This window comes from Arachis hypogaea, chromosome 1 (genome assembly GCF_003086295.3).
Source record: "Arachis hypogaea cultivar Tifrunner chromosome 1, arahy.Tifrunner.gnm2.J5K5, whole genome shotgun sequence".
NCBI classification, from domain to species: Eukaryota; Viridiplantae; Streptophyta; class Magnoliopsida; order Fabales; family Fabaceae; genus Arachis; species Arachis hypogaea.
Window position 1 is genome coordinate 73,509,155 of NC_092036.1, and position 24,363 is coordinate 73,533,517.

The window sequence follows — 24,363 nt, forward strand, 5'->3', positions numbered from 1 at the left end:
ATATCCTAAATAGCACGAAAGAAAAATGACCCAGAGTGTGCAACGAAGTACAATCAGTCCATCCCTCAAGCTCATGAGGACGAACCGCTCTGATACCACTAAATGTAACACCCCAATTATTCTAAGCCTTACCTCTAGTCGTAAAGCAAAAGTTAATCAGAGATTATGACAGTCTTAAGGCCTATACATATTTATATATAGAAGGAAATAATATATTCTAGAAGCCTGATGAAGGATTAAGCTCAAAGACAGAATTGCAAAAGCGTGAAACGTTCACACGAAGCTAACACATAAGATACAAGGTATATGTACGAGAGAATAAAACATATATAAATATAAGAACATAATACTCATAGGGAACTAGTCACAGCTTGCAGAGTTTAAGCCAACTAGTTATATAGAGACATACAGAATTTTGGAGTTAAAACAACTTATACAACCTATCTCTCAAATAAGCCTCTAAGGCCATAAAGATAAATATACAAAAGGTGAGAGACTACTATGACAAAAGTAAAACAGAAATAAACAAGGACAAACCATACTCCGCTCTGTCACCATATCCACAATCTCACCGGAGTAAATTACGACCTGCATCTGAAAAATAACAACAAAGTACGGAATGAGAACCGGAAATTCTCAGTATGGTAACAGTGCCCAATGATGTAAGATGTAAGGCCCCAGGATGCCTGATGAGCGGATAATTTATACGCTTTTTGGCATTATTTTTAGGTAGTTTTTAGTAGGATCTAGCTACTTTTAGGGATGCTTTCATTAGTTTTTATGTAAAATTCACATTTATGGACTTTACTATGAGTTTGTGTATTTTTTTGTAATTTCAGGTATTTTCTGGCTGAAATTGAGGGACCTGAGCAAAACTCTGATAAGAAGGCTGACAAAGGACTGCTGATGCTGTTGGATTCTGACCTCCTTGAACTCGAAATAGATTTTCTGGAGCTACAGAACTCCAAATGGTGCGATCTTAAAGGCGTTAGAAAGTAGACATCCCGAGCTTTCCAGAAATATATAATAGTCCATACTTTACTCGAGATTAGATAACGTAAATTGGCGCTCAACGCCAGTTCCATGCTGCATTCTAGAGTAAAACGCCAGAAACACGTCACAAACCAGAGTTAAATGCCAAAAACATATTACAACTTGGCGTTTAACTCCAAGAGAAGCCTCTGCACGCGTAAAGCTCAAGCTCAGCCCAAGCACACACCAAAGTGGGCCCCAGAAGTAGATTTCTGCACTAAGACTTATTTTTGTAAACCCTAGTAGCTAGTTTAGTATAAATAGAACTTTTACTATTGTACAAGGTGTCTTTTGACCAGGTCCTTTTCCCTTATTTTTAAATTCATATCACATTTGGGGGCTGGCCATTCGGCCATGCCTGGACCACCATCACTTATGTATTTTCACGGTGGAGTTTCTACACACCATAGATTAAGGGTGTGGAGCTCTGCTGTAACTCGAGTTTTAATGCAATTACTACTATTTTCTATTCAATTCAGCTTATTCTTGTTCTAAGATATTCGTTGCACTTCAACCTGATGGATGTGATGATTCGTGACACTTCAATCCATGACATGCGTGACTGACAACCACTTCCGTTCTACCTTAGAACGAGCGAGTATCTCTTGGATTCCTTAATCAGAATCTTCGTGGTATAAGCTAGAATTGATGGCGGCATTCATGAGAATCCGGAAAGTCTAAACCTTGTCTATGGTATTCCGAGTAGGATTCAGGGATTGAATGACTGTGATGAGCTTCAAACTCGCGATTGTTGTGCGTGATGACAAACGCAAAAGAATCAATGGATTCTATTCCATCATGATTGAGAACCGACAGATGATTAGCCGTGCCGTGATAGAGAATTTGGACCTTTTTCACTGAGAAGATGGGATGTAGCCATTGACAACGGTGATGCCCTACATACAGCTTGCCATGGAAAGGAGTAAGAAGGATTGGATGAAGGCAGTAGGAAAGCAGAGATTCAGAAAGAGCACAGCATCTTCATACGCCTATCTGAAATTCCCATCGATGATCTACATAAGTATTTCTATCTTTATTTTCTATTTATTTATTATTATTATTCGAAAACTCCATAATCATTTATTATCCGCCTAACTGAGATTTACAAGATGACCATAGCTTGCTTCATACCAACAATCTCCGTGGGATCGACCCTTACTCACATAAGGTTTATTACTTGGACGACTGATAAACCGCTATTTTATGATTCATATTGTGTTTAATTATGTGGTTTTATCAAGTCTTTGCCCACTTATTCATATGATTTAAATGTAATTACAATTCCTTCCTAAAAATATTCTATGATTGAAAACATGTTTCTTTGGCTTTTATTTTCTTTTATTTAATCCTCTCTTATTACCATTAGATGCCTTCATATGTGTGTTAAGTGATTTCAGGAATTACAGGGCAGGAATGGCTTAAAGGATGGAAAGGAAGCATGCAAAAATGGAAGGAACACAGAGAATTGAGGAGATAACCAGCGAGAAGTCACGCGGTCGCATGACTTACGCGACCGTGCGAAAAGGAAGAAATCACAGTGACGCGCTCACGTGCCTGACGCAACCGTGTGGATTGGAAGCTGCATGGACGACGCGCACGCGTGGTACGAGAAATGCTGAGTGATACAAACGCGTGGACGACGCACACGTGTGGTACGAGAAATGCTGAGTGACGCGAACGCGTGGACATCGCGGCCGCGTGACATGCGTGATCTGCAAAATTTCAGAAGTTGCTGGCAGAGTTTCTAGGCCGGATTTCAACCCAGGTTTCGGCCCAGAAACATAGATTAGAGCCAAGGAACATGCAGATACAAAAGACAACATTCATTTCGCATAATTTTTAGTTTTTAGATCTGAATTTACTCCTCCCCTAGGTTTACTCACTTGAACATTCATAATTAGGATTTTGAAGGTTTTGGCTTTAGCTTGAGACGAGTCTACCTCCGATACTAGTCATTATATTCTGTTATTTACTTTTCATTTATTCTTCCATATTCCTAATTCCTCCAGAGTTGACATTTGATTATTTTCACAAGTTATTAATATACACTATTTTTACTTTCAATTAATCCCTTTCATTATTATTTATTATGTCTTCTTTTATTTTTCCCATTAATTCTGTGAAGTTTATAATTATAATGAGTGAGTAGTTCCATAACTTGATTGGGAGACGATTGAAAGGAAACCTTGAGTTGAATCACTCAAGAGAGAAATTATAATTGGATTTATTGTTGGATCACCCTCTAATCATTGACATTAGTCCTTCCCAAGGGAGAGGATTAGGACTTGTGACTAGAAATATCTTTCCAACTTGCTTGACTTTCCTTTACCTAGTAAGGGATAACTAAGCAGAGCAACTTCCAATTATTAATTAATCTTGAGAGTTCTTCAACAAGAATAGGGCTTCCAACTAATCTACTCCCAGTCAAGGCTTTTATTTAAAATTAATTAAATTCTCTAAATTAATTTCCTGTTTATCAACTCAACCATTTTTGAAAACACCTGATTGATAAAATAGCACATCTTTCTGCAACTCGTTGGGAGACGACATGGGATTCATACTCCCAGTATTTTAATTTCAATATTGTGACAACCTTTCTAAATTGATAAGCGGATTTTTGGCTGGTTAAGGACTATACTTGCAACGTATTTCTATTAATAATTTCTTAACTCGCCAATTTCCGCTACATCAACGACCCAGTGCACTTGCTGGTTAGTTGTGCGGAGTTGTGACAAAGTGTGATTCACGTTTGAGAGCGCTACCAAGTCTTTGGCGCCATTGTTGATGATCACAGTTTCGTGCACCAAGTTTTTGGCGTCGTTGCCGGGGATTGTTCGAGTTTGGACAACTGACGATTCATCTTGTTGCTCAGATTAGGTAAGTTTCTTTTTTTGTTTTATTTTCAAAAATTTTTCAAAAATTCATCACCTATTTTCGAAAATTTTCAGAGTTTTAAAGAATGAATTCTAGAGTTCATGTAACATGTTGAAGCCTGGTTGGCTGTAAAGCCATGTCTAATTCCTGGACCAGATCTTTAGACTAACATTATATGATTCCTGGAATTCTGATTGAGGACTTTGGATTCATTACTTCCTCTTTTCAAAATATGTTTTCAAAAAATATAAAATAAAATCCAAAAAAATTATAAAATCGAAAAAAATCAAAAATATTTTTGTGTTTTTTGTTTGAGTCTAGTGTCAATTTTTAAGTTGGGTGTCAATTACATGTTTTTAAAAATTTTGCATTTTTCGAAATTTTCATGCATGGTGTTCTTCATGATCTTCAAGTTGTTCTTGGTAAGTCTTCTTGTTTGATCTTGATGTTTTCTTGTTTTGTATTTTTTGTTGTTTTTCATATGCATTTTTGCATTCATCGTGTCTAAGCATTAAAGATTTCTAAGTTTGGTGTCTTGCATGTTTTCTTTGCATAAAAAATTTTTCAAAAATATGTTCTTGATATTCATCATGATCTTTAAGTTGTTCTTGGTGTTCATCTTGACATTCATAGTGTTCTTGCATGCATCATTGGTTTTGATCCAACAATTTTCATGTTTTGGGTCATTTTTATGTTTTTCCCTCTCATCATTAAAGGTTCAAAAATAAAAAAAATATATTTTCCTTATTTCTCTCAAAATTTTGAAAATTTGAGTTGACTTAGTCAAATATTTTTAAAACTTAGCTATTTCTTATAAGTCAAGTCAAATTTTCAATTTTAAAAATCTTATCTTTTCAAAACTTTTTCAAAAATCAAATCTTTTTCATTTTTCTTACTATTTTTCGAAAATTTTTAATATTGAATTTTAAAATCTTTTTCTTATCTTTATTTCATAATTTTCAAAAATTTTACTAACAATTAATGTGATTGATTCAAAAATTTGAAGTTTGTTACTTTCTTGTTAAGAAAGGTTCAATCTTTAAATTCTAGAATCATATCTTTTAGTTTCTTGTTAGTCAAGTAATCAAATTTTGATTTTAAAAATCAAATATTTTTCAAAATATCTTTTCCATCATATCTTTTAATTAAATATTTTTCATCATATCTTTTTATCTTTTTCAAAATTTTGATTTCAAAATATCTTCCAACTTCTTATCTTTTCAAAATTAAATTTTAAATCTTTTTCAAAGGCAATCCTAGAACTTCACACCATATATGGATATTCAAGCTTAGAACAAAATAAATGAATATATAAAGAACTTAAACCATAAACCGGGTTATCTAAACTTCGGAGAATTCTAACTAATACTAATCACACCGCTGTATCCCACAGCCTTTGCCAACCTAACCTCCGTGCGATCCCATCGCCACCGCCTACCTAACCTACTCAACACTAGACAATCACAATTAATGCAAACAAGTAATACACAGGTAATAATCATATATAGCAAGTAATTCAAGAAGCAAGTAGGCATATTATACAATTAGGCAAACTCAAGTAGTCTAAGCAAGAAAGCACATAAGAGATGCAAATGATGAATGTCTATCCTATTGGCTTGTGATATCGCTTGTCAGTCTTTGAATGCCAACCCAACACATCCTTTCAGATGTCACCTTTTTGCCACGTCTGAGGATATAGCGCCTGGCACTCTTTTGTTCCGAAGATATAGTGCCTGGCACACTATCGTTCCGAGGATATAGTGCCTGGCACACTTGCATGCTCATTCTGAGGATATAGTGACTGGAACACTCTTGCAGCAGAGAAGAAAAACAGCAACAACAACATCTATTTCATCATAAATCATTCCAAGGATATAGTGCCTGACACACTATCTACACCCAACAAGTCCATCGATGTCAAATCATCACCAGTCATCACCATTTCTCATCTCAAATCACTTTCAATGATCAATTCTCAACATTCCAAGTATATAGTGCCTGGCACACTTTCTTTCAATACCCATCAAGCTCATAATAACCATCATCATTTCTTAATTCCATTCCGAACATATTAGCTCATCAGTTTCTCAATTTGTTGTCCGTACTCACCAAGTTCACTACTCTTCCTTCTCTCTCAACCAAACTCATCCTTCATACACCAGAGACCTAGACCTCCGTAATGGTATTATAGAAGCTTGCAACCTTGTTGGGAAGGTGAAATAGTTGAAAAACAAAGTTTAAATTTGTGAAACAAGGAGTGTGCGTACGCACAGGTACCAAATCTTGTAAGGTCTGTTCACTCGCATAACCTGTGCTAGTGCCCCCAACAGACGGTCCTTCCCAACTTGTGCGTGTGTACAGGGCTGTGCGTATGCACAGATTGTAAAACTCCATTGGTGTGTGCGTGCGCACAAGGCTGTACGTATGCACATACCAGAAATCACAAAATTCTGCAACTCTGCAAAATTTCAGATTTCGACACCAATCTTTGAATGATCATAACTTTCTCTACAAAAATCGAAATTTTACAAACCTTATATCAAATCGAAGGGGTTTCAATAATCTTTATTTCCAAACCAAAATTTAACAAATTTTTAAAACCGAGGCAAAAGTTATGATCAGAAAAAGTTCACCAAAAATCTATTTTTACCAAAATCCTCAAAACCTCAATTTTACCAAAATTCACAATTCAAACCAAACCATTCACAACCTAAACAACACCAAAACAACATAAAGGTCCATACCATTCCTTTTCCAACTCAACCATCCATAATATCCCAATTACACCACTCAATACCATCAAATTTCTTAATCATCAACATCCAAAACCTTCATAAATAATCTTTAACCAACAACAAACATCAACAACCACTTCAAATCCTCATTAATTAACCTCAATATTATCAATCTTTATCCACATTCATATTACCACACTCAACATACACATCAACAATAATTTCTCATACATAATCACTTCACTTACCACCCATCATCATCATAATTATCATCCACCATCAATCATAGCTTAACATCAATAATGCATCCTCTTGCAATATTAACTCAAATCAACATCATTCAATATTATCACCAACCATAAGATTCAAAACCCACATTCATCATCATAATATATCATCACACATCATAATCATCAATATCTTTTTTTCCAACCCACCACACGCATTTACACTAACTTATTACCTTAAATTCTCATAATCCTTATTATTCATCAATGTAACAAATCACCATAAATACTTATCAATACCAATAATTCCCAACAATCATCATCAACCACAATCATCCAACACAACCAACAATTTACTTCAATTCACTTATAATTATTCATACATCAACCACATTCAATCTTATCTTAGGGTCCACTAGCCTAAGTGTCCGTGAACATTACATATTACATAAAGGAAACCGATACCATACCTTGGCCGATTCCCAAACGTACCAAAACACCAAAACGAAGCCACCAAGCTTGATCCAAGGCATCAACCAACTCCAACAAACAGCACAACAGAGTCTAACATCACATATATATACCAAATCAAAACCTAAGATACACAAAACATCTAAATACAAGGGTTTAGTGGAACCTTACATTATCCAATGAGATTAGGAGTGAAATCCAATAATTACCCGCTACTAGAGATCACCTAAATAAGCAAAACCACAAAACATGCTTAAAACCCCAACCCAAAAATATGCAAAAACTTAGGGAAGAAATCTGGGACTTGAGCTTCGAGTTCTTACCAATAAAACTTGGATATAAAATAAGAGCTCGTCAAGAGCTTCACGTGGCCACAATCGGCTCGTCAATCGGAGCTCCAGATCAAAAGTTATGGCTCCCGGAATGTGGAGGTGAATAGTACACTCTCTTCTTCCTCTCCTCTCTTCAAAACCGCGGCCCTCTTTTCTTTTGGGGAAGAAATGAGCTCAAATCTCATTTAATGAGCTTATATATGTTCGGTCTTGGGCTCGATTTGGGCCCAATCTAACCCGTTAGCATTTTCGGCCCGTTTGGCCCACTTTGGGCCAAAACTTTTAAGATTAGTGCCTGGTTTTCAATTCTAAATTATTTTTATCCCTTTCAAAACAATAAATCAATCTTCAAAATATTATTTTCCAAAATACGTGGTATTGGACAGACTAGAGCTGGTACTGCCAACTTAGGCGCCAACACGCATTTTTACAAAATTTTTCGAAACAGATATATTTTCCAGCTCAGAAAAATTCGTTGAAATCAAACTTTACCTTTTTATTTTCAAATTAAAACTTCTAAATTTTGAATCTATCTCAGGCACTTAAAATTATTTTATTAAAATAGTTTTACATGAAAACGCAGGTTCTTACATCAAACACCTTCTCGGCAATATATTTCTGTTGAAGAGTGGTGATAAATGAAATTTTAGCCGGTATAGAAATTATCAAGTAACCAATCGTAGTATAGTCTAAACCGACACAAAATCCATCATCAAACAAATCAAATCAATAACCGAGAGTATTAGTCCCGAGTCATTCTTCCCTAGGAATGCTACAAGGATACATGTTATTAGTTAAGTGGTCTTTGGTGGTTTGTAGAACGTGGCATAAAAGTGCTAACAAAGGTGAACAACAATCAATCAATATTAAAGGCCTTAGCCAAGGTTGAACATTGGAAGTTTCATCACTATAGCTTCCTTCAATTCTGATAACAATAGAGTATTGCTTCACTTAACCCCTAATCATAGAGGAAAATCAAGTGAAAGTAACTAACTTTAGTCACAATTCCTAGTCTTACCCTAGGGAAGTCTAGCTTTAGTGCACTCCAAGTCAATTAGCAATTCTCAATTCTCAATCAACAATTGACATCCATTATTCACGTTTCTCCAATGACTCAACCACTAGGCCAAGTGAGGGAATGCTACTCCATATCTAAAGTTGGCATTTTCTCAAACATTTGGGGGGCAAGAATGAAAGACATAGCAGAATTGAGAAGAAACGTAGAATCAAAGTAGTTCAATACAAGAGATTAATAACAATGAACAATGAACAACAATGAAAAATGAGATCTCCAATGCATTAATAGAATTTAAAACAACAAAGTTAAATCTAAGATCTATGAGGATTTAACAATTACAAGCACTAATTGAGATTAGAGAAGAGGATCTATAACATGAATAAAGTAAATTGAGAGTTGCAATGGATCTCACCAAGGAATGGTTGAAAATTGAGGAAATGAAGATGAACCCTAGAGAGAGGTTGGAGTCTCTCTCTCTAACAATGTAACTAACTAAAAATATCTAAAAATGTAAAATGAGTCTATGGATGTGAATGTGTGTCAATCCCCTTCAGTCCTTGGTTCTTATATGCAGTTTGGCGCCAAAGTTGGTTGTAGAAGCCCTCCAAAATCGCCAGGCACGTGTTGTAGTAACAGAATCACATGCGAACTGTGACGCGTGTGCGCATGGTACGCGTACGCATCCCTGGCCGGTTTAGTGATGTGCGTGCGAGCGCCTTGTGTGCGTGCGCGTCCTTGGCCGAAATCAATTCTTTGACTTTTTGTGCTTCTCTCCACTTGCATGATTTCTTCCTTGCTCCTTTGATTCATACCTAGCCTATTTTAACTTGAGATTACTAGCAAACACATCAAGGCATCTTATGGAATCAAGGATGAATTAAAATTATCAAATTAAAGGCTTAAAAAGCATGTTTTTACATTCAAGCATAAATACGGGAGAGATCACAAAATCATGCTAATTCATTGGTTAAACATGGCAAAAGGTTGATAAAATGCTCTAAATCCAACACAAGATAAACCCTAAAGATGGGGTTTATCAAGTGGCACCCTTTTGTTGTATTTTATTAGGATGAATGCACAGTGTAGCTTTCCTATAAGCCTTTTTAACAGCAACGCCTATAATTAAATCAGTCAAAAAAATTGGTTGCCAACCACATTCAGGCCACAGCACCTGATCATCATTGATTAATGAATCTAGTCAACATAAATATAAATAATTATACCAAAAAATAAATACTAGAAAAAGCAATATAAACTAAGCAAAAGGACTCGTTTGACGGGTTCAAGATTCATGAAGAAAAATATGATTTGGTAGAACTTGTTAATTATGCACTTGTTATCAAAATAAAATAAACTATGGCCACAAAATCTTGGTGATACATGTATGATTTTGCAGAAAATGATAAATATACACTTGTTATAAATAAAATGGTGGAAGATAAATAAATAATCCAAGTCATTATACTTATATCCACTATAAATCTAGGATACAGAAAATTCAGAGATTATTAAACTACGTCAACAAAGTACATACATATTGTAAGGTGGAGAGAAAAGCCCACAAGTTCCCCTCATTTCTTGCAGCCCAGCACTTAATTTCAAAATCCAATGTCTCTCCAAGTTTCTGAATTTAGAAAGGTAAAGCTAAATGAAAAAAGAAAAACTATAAAACATGGCATAAAGCCATAAATAAATGCAAATTACTAGAAAACTAATAAGACAAATCTTAAATTAGAACACACTACAATATTAAAATAGAAAAAGAACACCTACATCATATAATATAAAAAAAGCCAAGAAAGTAGTGAAGACAAGCCCCTTTCCTTTGCCCTAACTCAAAAGGAAAGATAGACAGAGAGAATGCATCTATATGAGCATATTCTCCTTTTTTCTCTAATTTATAAATCTATAAATATAGACAACTCACGTGTCTCTCAGCTTGCTCTCTTTGAGTTTGTAGATCCCGTTGGTTCTTCTCAGCCAATGCTTTTGCCTGGTACAACAACCGAGCATGCAGTAAACAACAACCAAGTCATAAGATTGAATTAAATGAGCATAAAATCATTAAAGAAAAGCTACATTATTGACAATCAAAATAGAAAATAACGATAAAATTATTTGTAAGTCAATATATCCTCCTAAAGTAGTAATTGTATATAAAAAAACAATGGAGTGGTATCATTGGGAGCTTAAATCAAACACATGGTGGGCAACTTTGAGGCATTAACAAAATAATATGTATCAACATTTTTGGGATACATGTATCATTTTCTAGAAGATGTAAATTATGCACTTGTTATCAAAATAAAATAAATTATGGCCACAAAATCTCAGTGATACATGTATAATTTTGCAGAACATGTTAAATATACACTTGTTATAAATAAAATGGTGGAAGATAAATAGATAATCCAAGTCATTATACTTATGGCCACTATAGATCTGGAATATAGAAATTTAGAGATTACTAAACTACATCAACAAAGTACGTACGTAGTGTAAGGTAGAGAGCAAAGCACGCAAGTTTTCCTCATTTCTTGTACCCCAGCACTTAATTTCAAAATCTAGTGTCTCTGCAAGCCTCTGAATTCGGAAAGATAAAGTTCAATGAAAAAAGAAAAATAATAAAAATTGGCATAAAGCCATAAACAAATGAAAATTACTGGAAAACTTATAAAGTCAAATCTTAAATAAGAACACACTACAATATTAAAACAGAAAAAAAATACCTGCATCAGATAATATTAAAAAAATCCAAGAAAGGAGTGATGACAAGCCTCTTTTCTTTCCCCCAACCTAATAGGAAAGATAGACAGAGGGAATGCATCTATATGAGCATATTCTCCTCTCCTCTCCAATTTATAAATCTATAAATATAGACAACTCACATGTCTTTTAGCTTGCTCTCTTTGAGTTTGTAGATCCCGTTGGTTCTTCTCAGCCAATGATTTTGCCTAGTACAACAACCAAGCATGCAGTAAACAATAACCAAGTCATAAGATTGAAATAAATGAGCATAAAATCGTTAAAAAAAAGCTACATTATTGACAATCAAAATAGAAAATAACGATAAAATTACATGTAAGTCAATATATCCTCCTAAAGTAGTAATTGTAGACAAGAAAATAATGGAGTGGTATCATTGGGAGTGTAACTCAGACACATGGTGGCAACTTTGAGGTATTAATAGAATAACAAGTAGCAAACACCACAATATATAAACCCAAATCAAAGACTTCCCTTTCTCTTAATATATTCTCATTTATATTATTCTCATTTATCTTTTTCCATTTGAAATGTATGATGCCATAAAACCTTTTGATAATTAAAAGCATGAAATACTACACTTAAGAAAACCTTGAAGACAAGTTTATTTAAGCAGTAACTGAAAAGAAAGTAAGAGTAAACAGACAAATAAAATAGGAAGGAACAACCATGAAATAGAAAAAGGAACCAAAACAGAAACTAACCAATTAAAATAAAAAAACCAACAATGAAAAAGAAAGACCAAAGAAATACCAACTTAATAGAAAATCAAACAAAATGTTAAGAGCAAATAAAGATGAACAAAGAAGGGAAAGTGAATTTGTGGGAAAGTGAATTTGACAGATACACTGAAGTGTTGTCTGGATTCCAATAAAAAATATTTCAACCAATAAGAGGACCTTACCCGCAGCTTATGACATTCTTGCTCTTTTTCTTGCCGCGAGTTGGTGTAATCTTCAAGCATAGAAAGAGTGAAAATTATTTTGACACAAAATTACTTAAACATGAGCAACTAATTAGAATGCACTAGTTAGCATCCAACATTTCTTTTTTGAACTCACATATCAAGTTTTTTTTCTTGTTTTAGTGAATACATATCAACTATATTAAGGATGTAGTACTTACATCATCATCTTTGAACTTAATGCCTCTCTCTTGTTCCCATTCTGTAGTTTTTGAATTCAAATTAAAATTCATATAAAATACCAATAAACCAACCACAGTTACAACCAATACAAAAACTTTCACAGATAGTGAAAAGTATGGCACAACTATTCAATTCTTCTCATAAATAAGACTCTATCGTTATTTTATTAAAAAGTACATGTAATACATATTGACTCATAAAAATAAACAATACCTGAATTATATCATTTTCAACAAATATACTATATCATTTTTAACAACGGACACTGTAAAATTGGACACAATTCAAAATATTAAAGTTTGAACAATTTCCCTTAAAATACGTAAGAAGAAAAAATATTTAACTAAACTTGATGGTAGAAGAGCTTCTTCTCTCATGCCAGTAGCTAACCCAGAGAGGAGCATAGATTCTTCAGATCGCCTGGTTCAACCAGCTAATCGATGTCCCGCCAATAGCTAGCAATAGCGATTTTGAAGACCTATTGGAGCTAAAGTTTCTTAGTAAGCTGCTTAAGCAATACACAATTTCTGTAACAAAAAACTTTAAATGTCCATAACCTAGCTAAACAATACATAATTTCTATCTTTATAGCAGACTATAATTAGAATTATAATTCAGAAATAACCATGTAGTATACAACAAATAAAACATGATATTTTTAAAAAAGAAAATCTAATGATTTAGAACATAATTTTTTAAGAAAATGTTATTTTTCCATCAGTATTTATCCTGGATTGAAGTTGCTGGTTTCAGAGTTCTCTTAAGATTGGATATTTGTTCTTTAAATAACTGAAACAACAAAAGTGATTGAATCGATGATGTGGAAATCGGAGTTCTAACACAAAACTCACTAACAAGTGTACCGGGTCGCATCAAGTAGTAATTACTCACATGAGTGAGGTCGATCCTACAGGGATTGAAGGATTGAGAAATTTTAGTTAGGTGGTTGATTTAGTCAAGCAAACAAGTGTTAATTTGAGTGATTTGTATTCAACAGAAGCTAAATTGCATGAAATTTAAAGAGACAGGGGTAATTGACTGTAAATTAAAAGGGCAAAAGAAATTAAGAATCTGAATCTTAAAGTGCAAGTAATATAAATGACAGAAGCTTAGATTGCAAGAAATGTAAATAGCTGAAGTTTAGAGTGTAAGAAATGTAAATTGCTTTGGGAGCTGGGATTTCAGAAATTAAAAAAGAGAAAGTAAATGACAATCAACAGAGAAGTAAAAGATGAATTAAAGTGCAGCAGATCTAAACAGAAAAGAAAAATTACTTGAAGAAGCAAAACAGAAAGTAAATTCAGCTCAATTGCAATAACTAAAAGAGAAGTTGAAGATCTCAGGGGTTGAATAAGACTAGGGAACAAGCCTAGATCTCAATTCCTTTCTTGATCCAACAGAGAACAATTTCAGAAGAAGTAGAGATGAAAACAGTAAAGGTAACTTAGATCCAAATCACAATTCTTTGAAATTATGTAGAAAGTAAACAAAGAAAGGTTCAGATCAAGAATGAAACAGAATTCCTTCAATTCTCAATCCAAAATTCAAAACAAAGAGTGAAGAGTGTAGAAGTCAGAACAAAGAAGAAGAGAACTCAATTCTCTCTTTCAATTCCCAAACCCAAAGCTAAAATCTCAAATTGAGCTCCCAAAATGAAAAATGTAAAGTAAAAGTCTCTAAAAGGTGAAAAGAAAAAGTCCTCTCTAAATCAAACTAACTTCTATTTATACACTTCCTATTTTTGGATTTCAGAATTTGGAGTGGGCTTTTTAATTTGGTGAAGAATTGAATTAAATTAGAATTTTAGTTGAATTTGGACCATGGGTCACACTTCCAGGGCACAGCTCAGTTGGCAAGGAGAGCGCAACACTCCCCCTTGCCTTGGCCTTCCAATGTTGCGTGACAAGCTCCTTGGACCAAGCATCAGGGTAGCGCTCGGTTGTCACAAAGAGCACAGAGCTCCCTAGGCCTTGGCCTTGCCAAGTTTGGTGCGTCCCAGCTCCTTGTCCGTGTCAAGCAATGTATCGCTCGGTGAATGGAGAGAGAGCAGCTCCTTTGTTGCATTGGTGAGGTCCCCAGCTTCGAGGCTTGCTGCGAGCATTTTGGAAAAACTCTTTGAAGAGTAGTGCTCCTCTTAGGTCCTCCATGTCCTGGGTTCAAACTTTGTTGAGCCCCTTTTGGCTCATTTTCCTTTGGAGCAGCGCTCCTTCCTTCCCTTGACTCATGGGTTCGAACCTTGTGGCCTCCACTAGCAAACATTTACCCTTGCTTTTTCTTGTGCCAAGCCCCGATAAAGTTAACACAGTTAACCGAGCGCTATTGATTTTGCCTTATTTTCTTGGTTCCTTGTAGCGCTCGGTTGACAAGGAGAGCGCAGCTTCCTTGCCCCTTGCTTTCTTGGCTTTGAGTAACGCTCTCATAGAGAGCGCTATGGCTTTTCTCCTTTGATGTGCCACGCTTTTGTTTCCTTTGGCTACGCTTCATAGGCCACGCTTTCTTGTTTCTTTCTTTTCTTCACCTACAAGTAATCAAAACAACCAATCAAAGTATCACCAAATTCACAAGGTTTATAAATTATTCAAAAACTAATTAATTTTAGCCTAAATCTCATGATTTAGTGTCAAATAAAGGATGATTGATTGATTCAACAAAACCATGCAATTCCACTCCAAATCACTTACTTATAATGCAAGAAAGTGCATAAAACCAAATGAAACAAGTGAAAAATGCTTGAAAAGCTAGCATAAGATAACTTGTCATCACAACACCAAACTTAAACCTTGCTTGTCCTCAAGCAAGCACTAAATATAAGAGAAAATGAAATAAAGCAGAAGTAAGCATGTCCTTATTTAGCAGATAATTAAACTTGGTTCATGGGGTTTTATGCAGATCAATGGTAGCTCATTTATTCGTTGCTGATAGATAAAAAAATGTTTCTTCAAAGGTTCATTAGACTTGCTGCTATACTGCCTTACTTTTGCTTGATCCCTTGCTAGCTTTTCCTTCTTTATTTTGCTTAGAAAGCTTATTACTTAATGAAGGCTTGGTGGCAAATGTTGCAGCAGCCTTTTGGCTCAATTTTGCTCAACATTTCTTCACCACAGACACATGGCTCACATTTTCTTCCTAGGAACATTGATGCCCAGCATCTCTTTGGATCACTAAATGTTTTCTAGCTAGGTTGCTCTTGATAGTGAACTTTTGGTTGGCAATCCCAAATCAGTTGATCTAAGTGGCCAAGTTTCAAAATACTCCTTAGAACCTACTTGTCCAAGCATATCCTAGTACAAAAACACCACATGCATATGTCCAAGGGTCCAAGCTATTGGTGTCTAGCCTTATTGTTTGTTTCTTTGGCTTTTCTCTTTCTTTTCTTTTTGTTTTGATTCATTCTCAAGGGGCTTTCATTAATTGACATATTATATTAGCAAACTAACTCACACTTCAAAGAATCATGTTATTATGCAGCTTTTTGTTTTATGAGCTAACAGTTGAATCAAACAAGTACCACCACTGACTTTCATTCTAACATCTACAACATTGGACATTCACTTTCTATTTTGAACATTTTTCTTTTATTTATGCAGCAGGGAAACAAAACATAATTCAAGCTAATGATGGATGACAAACACAATGCAGGCTAGCATCTTTGTCAAACATTTTCACTTTCATTTAATTGAACAGTTTAGCAAGACATATAGGAATTCCCCATTTAAAATATTTCTTAGCAACAAAGATTAAGTGTAAATACAACCGTTGGGTCACAACTTTTCCTTCTGTCATCATCATTTCTCTTTGCATCATTTTCACAGATTGAATATTTTCCTGCATAATTCTTAGAAGTTGCTTGTCTCTCAAGCCCTTGAGCAAATGGTTATCATGCACGAATTATTGGTGGGCTTTTGAACTTACTTTGGTGTGTGAACACCAAACTTAGTTCCTTGCCAATGTTTCTTATGCATCAAGTTAACCATATGTGAAATCCTTGTGTCTTTGCTAAAGGCAATAAAACTAAAACCTAGAAACAGACAATGATTAAATGATTTATCTGATTGCTTGGAGCTAGCAACCTTTTATGCAGAGGTGAGAATGTGTTTTTAAATGAGATTTTGGTGGAACACCAAACTTAGAATCCTTTATTCTCCCTTAGATTATTTTGGTGTGTAACACCAAACTTAGCTCCTTACAATACAAATAAAGCTGCTCAACCTTTTTATTGAAATAGTTGGGAAAAGAAAACTACCTCATGTTGGGTTACCTCCCAACAAGCACTTTTTTAGTGTCACTAGCTTGACATTTTGTGCCTCACTTTCTTCCTCTTCTTCCAGCTTGTTAAGAGGAATGACCTCAAGGGGAAGAAGGTTCAGCTATTGTCCCTTGTCTTGGCCTCTCCTCAGTAAGCGTCCTTTTGTAAATAGTTTGATTGAGCTTGCTTGTTGGATCAGGGATAGAATTGGTTGTGGTTGACCTTTTCTTCTTTATGGATATGATCAATTGCGGCTTGGTCACAATCCTCTTCTTGGTGTTGTTGTTGGTTGCCTTCACCTCTTAGATATCAAGACATGATTGTTGTGTGATTGTTGGAGCATTATCTTCATCAAAAGCCTTTTGAATTGCTAGCTTGGTATGCGAAATTGTGATCAATACTTTTCACAACACAAATAATCCCCGGTGATGAATCCAAAAACTTGGTGTTCAATACCATGGCATAAACACAACTTCGCACAACTAACCAGCAAGTGTACTGGGTCGTCCAAGTAATAAACCTTACGCGAGTAAGGGTCGATCCCACAGAGATTGTTGGTATGAAGCAAGCTATGGTCACCTTGTAAATCTTAGTCAGGCAAACTCAAATGGATATGGGTGATATACGAATAAAACATAAAGATAAAGATAGAGATACTTATGTAATTCATTGGTAGGAATTTTAGATAAGCGTATGAAGATGCTTGTCCCTTCCGTCTCTCTGCTTTCCTACTGTCTTCATCCAATCCTTTTTACTCCTTTCCATGGCAAGCTTATGCAAGGGTTTCACCGTTGTCAGTGGCTACCTCCCATCCTCTCAGTGGAAATGTTCAACGCACCCTGTCACGGCACGGCTATCCATCTGTCGGTTCTCAATCAGGCCGGAATAGAATCCAGTGATTCTTTTACGTCTGTCACTAACGCCCCGCCTTCAGGAGTTTGAAGCTCGTCACAGTCATTCAATCATTGAATCCTACTCAGAATACCACAGACAAGGTTAGACCTTCCGGATTCTCTTGAATGCCGCCATCAGTTCTAGCCTATACCACGAAGACTCTGATCTCACGGAATAGCTGGCTCGGTTGTCAGGCGATCAACCATGCATCGTGTATCAGGAATCCAAGAGATATTCACCCAATCTAAGGTAGAACGGAGGTGGTTGTCAGGCACACGTTCATAGGTGAGAATGATGATGAGTGTCATGGATCATCACATTCATCAAGTTGAAGAACAAGTGATATCTTGGAACAAGAACAAGCGGAATTGAATAGAAGAACAATAGTAATTGCATTAATACTCGAGGTACAGCAGAGCTCCACACCTTAATCTATGGTGTGTAGAAACTCCACCGTTGAAAATACATAAGAACAAGGTCTAGGCATGGCCGAATGGCCAGCCTCCCAAAGAGGGTTCAATCATAAAAACATGATCAAAAAGCTCTAAATACAATAGTAAAAGGTCCTATATATAGAGAACTAGTAGCCTAGGGTGTACAGAGATGAGTAAATGACATAAAAATCCACTTCCGGGCCCACTTGGTGTGTGCTTGGGCTGAGCATTGAAGCATTTTCGTGTAGAGACTCTTCTTGGAGTTAAACGCCAGCTTTTATCCCAGTTTGGGTGTTTAACTCCCATTCTTGTGCCAGTTCCGGTGTTTAACGCTGGGAATTCTGAGGGTGACTTTGAACGCCGGTTTGGGCCATCAAATCTTGGGCAAAGTATGGACTATCAAATATTGCTGGATAGCCCAGGATGTCTACTTTCCAACGCCGTTGAGAGCGCGCCAATTGGGCTTCTGTAGCTCCAGAAAATCTGCTTCGAGTGCAGGGAGGTCAGAATCCAACAGCATCTGTAGTCCTTCTTAGTCTCTGAATCAGATTTTTCTCAGGTCCCTCAATTTCAGCCAGAAAATACCTGAAATCACAGAAAAACACACAAACTCATAGTAAAGTCCAGAAAAGTGAATTTTAACTAAAAACTAATAAAAATATACTAAAAACTAACTAGATCATACTAAAAACATACTAAAAACAATGCCAAAAGGCGTACAAATTATCCGCTCATCACAACACCAAACTTAAATTGTTGCTTGTCCTCAAGCAACTGAAAATCAAATAAGATAAAAATAAGAGAATATGCAATGAATTCCAAAAACATCTATGAAGATCAGTATTAATTAGATGAGCGGGGCTTTTAGCTTTTTGCCTCTGAACAGTTTTGGCATCTCACTCTATCCTTTGAAATTCAGAATGATTGGCTTCTTTAGGAACTCAGAATCCAGATAGTGTCATTGATTCTCCTAGTTAAGTATGATGATTCTTGAACACAGCTACTTATTGAGTCTTGGCCGTGGCCCAAAGCACTCTGTTTTCCAGTATTACCACCGGATACATACATGCCACAGACACATAATTGGGTGAACCTTTTCAGATTGTGACTCAGCTTTGCTAGAGTCCCCAATTAGAGGTGTCCAGGGTTCTTAAGCACACTCTTTTTGCCTTGGATCACAACTTTATTTCTTTCTTTTTCTTTCTCTTTTTCTCTTTTTTTTTTCGAAATTTTTTTTTTGTATTCACTGCTTTTTTCTTGCTTCAATAATCATTTTTATGATTTTTCAGATCCTCAGTAACATGTCTCCTTTTTCATCATTCTTTCAAGAGCCAATATTCATGAACCACAAATTCAAAAGACATATGCACTGTTTAAGCATACATTCAGAAAACAAAAGTATTGCCACCACATCAAGATAATTAAACTGTTATAAAATTCAAAATTCATGCAATTCTACTCTTTTTCAATTAAGAACATTTTTTATTCAAGAGAGGTGATGGATTCATAGGACATTCATAACTTTAAGGCATAGACACTAAGACACTAATGATCACAAGACACAAACATAGACAAACATAAGCACTAAAATTCGAAAAACAGGAAAATAAAGAACAAGAAAATTAAAGAACGGGTCCACCTTAGTGATGGCGGCTTGTTCTTCCTCTTGAAGATCTTATGGAGTGCTTGAGCTCTTCAATGTCTCTTCCTTGTCTTTGTTGCTCCTCTCTTATGATTCTTTGATCTTCTCTAATTTCATGGAGGAGAATGGAATGTTCTTGGTGCTCCACCCTTAGTTGTCCCATGTTGGAACTCAATTCTCCTAGGGAGGTGTTTAGTTGCTCCCAATAGTTTTGTGGAGGAAAGTGCATCCCTTGAGGCATCTCAGGGATTTGATGATGAGAGGGGTCTCTTGTTTGCTCCATCCTCTTCTTAGTGATGGGCTTGTCCTCATTAATGGGGATGTCTCCCTCTATGTCAACTCCAACTGAATAACAGAGGTGACAAATGAGATGAGGAAAGGCTAACCTTGCCAAGGTAGAGGACTTGTCCGCCACCTTATAAAGTTCTTGGGATATCACCTCATGAACTTCTATTTCTTCTCCAATCATGATGCTATGAATCATGATAGCCCGGTCTATAGTAACTTCGGACCGGTTGCTAGTGGGAATGATTGAGCGTTGGATAAACTCCAACCATCCTCTAGCCACGGGTTTGAGGTCATGCCTTCTCAGTTGAACCGGCTTCCCTCTTGAATCTCTCTTCCATTGGGCGCCCTCTTCACATATGACTGTGAGGACTTGGTCCAACCTTTGATCAAAGTTGACCCTTCTAGTGTAAGGATGTTCATCTCCTTGCATCATGGGCAAGTTGAATGCCAACCTTACATTTTCCGGACTAAAATCCAAGTATTTCCCCCGAACCATAGTAAGCCAATTCTTTGGATCCGGGTTCACACTTTGGTCATGGTTCTTGGTGATCCATGCATTGGCATAGAACTCTTGAACCATTAAGATTCCGACTTGTTGAATGGGGTAGGTAAGAACTTCCCAACCTCTTCTTCGGATCTCATGTCGGATCTCCGGATATTCACTCTTTTTGAGTGAAAAAGGGACCTCGGGGATCACCTTCTTCAAGGCCACAACTTCATAGAAGTGGTCTTGGTGCACCCTTGAGATGAATCTTTCCATCTCCCATGACTCGGAGGTGGAAGCTTTTGCCTTCCCTTTCCTCTTTCTAGAGGTTTCTCCGGCCTTGGATGCCATAAATGGTTATGGAAAAACAAAAAGCATTGCTTTTACCACACCAAACTTAAAAGGTTTGCTCGTCCTCGAGCAAAAAAAGAAAGAAGAGAGTAGAAGAAGAAGAAATGAGGAAGAAGGGAATGGCTTTGTGTTCGGCCAAAAAAAGGGGAGAAGTGGTGGTTTGGTTGTGTGAAAATGAAGGAGTGAAGATGGGTTTATATAGGAGTGGGGGGGCCTCATTGTTCGGTCATGTATGGGTGGGTTTGGGAGGGAAAGTGGTTTGAATTTGAAGGGTGAGGTAGGTGGGGTTTTATGAAGGATGGATGTGAGTGGTGAAGAGAAAGATGGAATTTGATAGGTGAAGGGTTTTTGGGGAAGAGGTGTTCAGGTGATTGGTGAATGGGTGAAGAAGAGATAGAGTGGTGGGGTAGGTGGGGATCTTGTGGGGTCCACAGATCCTGAGGTGTCAAGGAAAAGTCATCCCTGCACCAAGTGGCAAGCAAAAATGCGTTTTGAGCCAATTCTAGCGTTAAACGCCGGGCTGGTGCCCATTTCTGGCGTTTAACGCCAAATGCTTGCCCTTTTCTGGCGTTTAACGCCAGTCTGGTGCCCCTTTCTGGCGTTAAACGCCCAGAATGGTGTCAGACTGGGCGTTAAACGCCCAACAGCTAGCCTTACAGGCGTTTAAACGCCAGCACGCTCTCCTCCAGGGTGTGCTGTTTTTCTTTCTATTTTTCATTCTGTTTTTGCTTTTTCAATTGATTTTGTGACTTCTCATGATCATCAACCTACAAAAGAACATAAAATAACAAAGGAAAATAGATAAAATAGAACATTGGGTTGCGTCCCAACAAGCGCTTCTTTAATGTCAGTAGCTTGACAGAGGGCTCTCATGGAGCCTCAGAAATACTCAGAGCAATGTTGGAACCTCCCAACACCAAACTTAGGGTTTGAATGTGGGGGTTCAATACCAAACTTAGAAGTTGGTTGTGGCCTCCCAACACCAAACTTAGAGTTTGACTGTGGGGGCTCTGTGTGGCTCTGTTTTGAGAGAAGCTCTTCATGCTTCCTCTCCATGATGACAGAGGGATATCCTTGAGCCTTAAACAGAAAGGATTCTTCATTCACTTGAATGATCAATTCTCCTCTATCAACATCAATCACAGCCCTTGCTGTGGCTAGGAAGGGTCTGCCAAGGATGATGGATTCATCCATGCACTTCCCAGTCTCTAGGACTATGAAATCAGCAGGGATGTAATGGTCTTCAACTTTTACCAGAACATCCTCTACAAGTCCATAGGCTTGTTTTCTTGAATTGTCTGCCATCTCTAGTGAGATTTTTGCAGCTTGCACCTCAAAGATCCCTAGCTTCTCCATTACAGAGAGAGGCATGAGGTTTACACTTGACCCTAAGTCACACAAGGCCTTCTTGAAGGTCATGGTGCCTATGGTACAAGGTATTGAAAACTTCCCAGGATCCTGTCTCTTTTGAGGCAGTTTCTGCCTAGACAAGTCATCCAGTTCCTTGGTGAGCAAAGGGGGTTCATCTTCCCAAGTCTCATTCCCAAATAACTTGTCATTTAGCTTCATGATTGCTCCAAGGTATTTAGCAACTTGCTCTTCAGTGACATACTCATCCTCTTCAGAGGAAGAATACTCATCAGAGCTCATGAATGGCAGAAGTAAGTCCAATGGAACCTCTATGGTCTCATTTTGAGCCTCAGATTCCCATGGTTCCTCATTGGGGGACTCATTGGAGGCCAGTGGACGTCCATTGAGGTCTTCCTCAGTGGCGTTCACTGCCTCTTCCTCCTCTCCAAATTCGGCCATGTTGATGGCTTTGCACTCTCCTTTTGGATTTTCTTCTGTATTGCTTGGAAGAGTACTAGGAGGGAGTTCAGTAATTTTCTTGCTCAGCTGACCCACTTGTGCCTCCAAATTTCTAATGGAGGACCTTGTTTCAGTCATGAAACTTTGAGTGGTTTTGATTAGATCAGAGACCATGGTTGCTAAGTCAGAGTGGTTCTGCTTAGAACTCTCTGTCTGTTGCTGAGAAGATGATGGAAAAGGCTTGCTATTGCTAAACCTGTTTCTTCCACCATTATTGTTGTTGAAACCTTGTTGAGGTCTCTGTTGATCCTTCCATGAGAGATTTGGATGATTTCTCCATGAAGGATTATAGGTGTTTCCATAGAGTTCTCCCATGTAATTCACCTCTTCTATTGAAGGGTTCTCAAGATCATAAGCTTCTTCTTCAGATGAAGCTTCCTTAGTACTGCTTGGTGCATTTTGCATTCTAGACAGACTTTGAGAAATCATATTGACTTGTTGAGTCAATATTTTATTCTGAGCCAGTATGGCATTCAGAGTGTCAATCTCAAGAACCCCTTTCTTCTGATTGGTCCCATTGTTCACAGGATTCCTTTCAGAAGTGTACATGAACTGGTTATTTGCAACCATTTCAATCAGCTCTCGAGCTTCTGTAGGCGTCTTCTTCAGATGAAGAGATCCTCCAGCAGAGCTATCCAAAGACATCTTGGATAGTTCAGAGAGACCATCATAGAAAATTCCAATGATGCTCCATTCAGAAAGCATATCAGTGGGACACTTTCTAATTAATTGTTTGTATCTTTCCCAAGCTTCATAGAGGGACTCTCCTTCCTTCTGTCTGAAGGTTTGGACTTCCACTCTAAGCTTACTCAATTTTTGAGGTGGAAAGAACTTTGCCAAGAAGGCATTGACTAGCTTTTCCCAAGAGTTCAGGCTTTCTTTAGGTTGTGAGTCCAACCATATTCTAGCTCTGTCTCTTACAGCAAAAGGGAATAGCATAAGTCTGTAGACCTCAGGGTCAACCCCATTAGTCTTGACAGTGTCACAGATTTGCAAGAACTCAGCTAAAAACTGATGAGGATCTTCCAATGGAAGTCCATGGAACTTGCAATTCTGTTGCATTAGAGAAACTAATTGAGGCTTAAGCTCAAAGTTGTTTGCTCCAATGGCAGGGATAGAGATGCTTCTCCCATAGAAGTCGGGAGTAGGTACAGTAAAGTCACCCAGCACCTTCCTTGCATTGTTGGCATTGTTGTTGTTTTCGGCTGCCATGGGTTCTTCTTCTTTGAAGATTTCTGTTAGGTCCTCTACAGAGAGTTGTGCCTTGGCTTCTCTTAGCTTTTGCTTCAAGGTCCTTTCAGGTTCAGGATCAGCCTCAACAAGAATGCTTTTGTCCTTGCTCCTACTCATAAGAAAGAGAAGAGAACAAGAAAATGTGGAATCCTCTATGTCACAGTATAGAGATTCCTTGAGGTGTCAGAGGAAAAGAAAAATAGAAGGCAGAAGTAGAAAATTCGAACTTATCAAAGAAGATGGAGTTCGAATTTTGCATTAAGGAATAGTGTTGGTCCATAAATAGAAGGATGTGAGAAGAGGGGAAGTAATTTTCGAAA

The 24,363-nt window shown here is 37.0% G+C and overlaps 1 protein-coding gene across 1 annotated transcript; it reads right to left on the reverse strand.

Moving 5' to 3' along the window:
- Positions 1 to 8,946: 8,946 nt before the first annotated feature.
- On the reverse strand, positions 8,947 to 11,530 carry LOC140183965 (uncharacterized). The gene is made up of 5 exons (XM_072233786.1): positions 11,419 to 11,530; positions 11,183 to 11,272; positions 10,617 to 10,682; positions 10,224 to 10,313; positions 8,947 to 9,506 (listed from the first exon to the last, which is right to left on the reverse strand). The coding sequence occupies exons 1-5, from the start codon at positions 11,422 to 11,424 to the stop codon at positions 9,435 to 9,437; spliced, it is 324 nt and encodes a 107-aa protein (XP_072089887.1). The 5' UTR covers positions 11,425 to 11,530; the 3' UTR covers positions 8,947 to 9,434.
- Positions 11,531 to 24,363: the final 12,833 nt, after the last annotated feature.

Excerpts from the sequence above, each read along its gene's own strand:
- LOC140183965 (XM_072233786.1), bottom strand. Across the intron at positions 10,683-11,182 it reads TGCTCTCTACCTTACACTAC|GCAAAAGCATTGGCTGAGAA; the intron begins GTACGTACTTTG and ends TTGTTGTACCAG. Across the intron at positions 10,314-10,616 it reads GAGAGCAAGCTGAGAGACAC|AAACTTGGAGAGACATTGGA; the intron begins GTGAGTTGTCTA and ends TTCTAAATTCAG.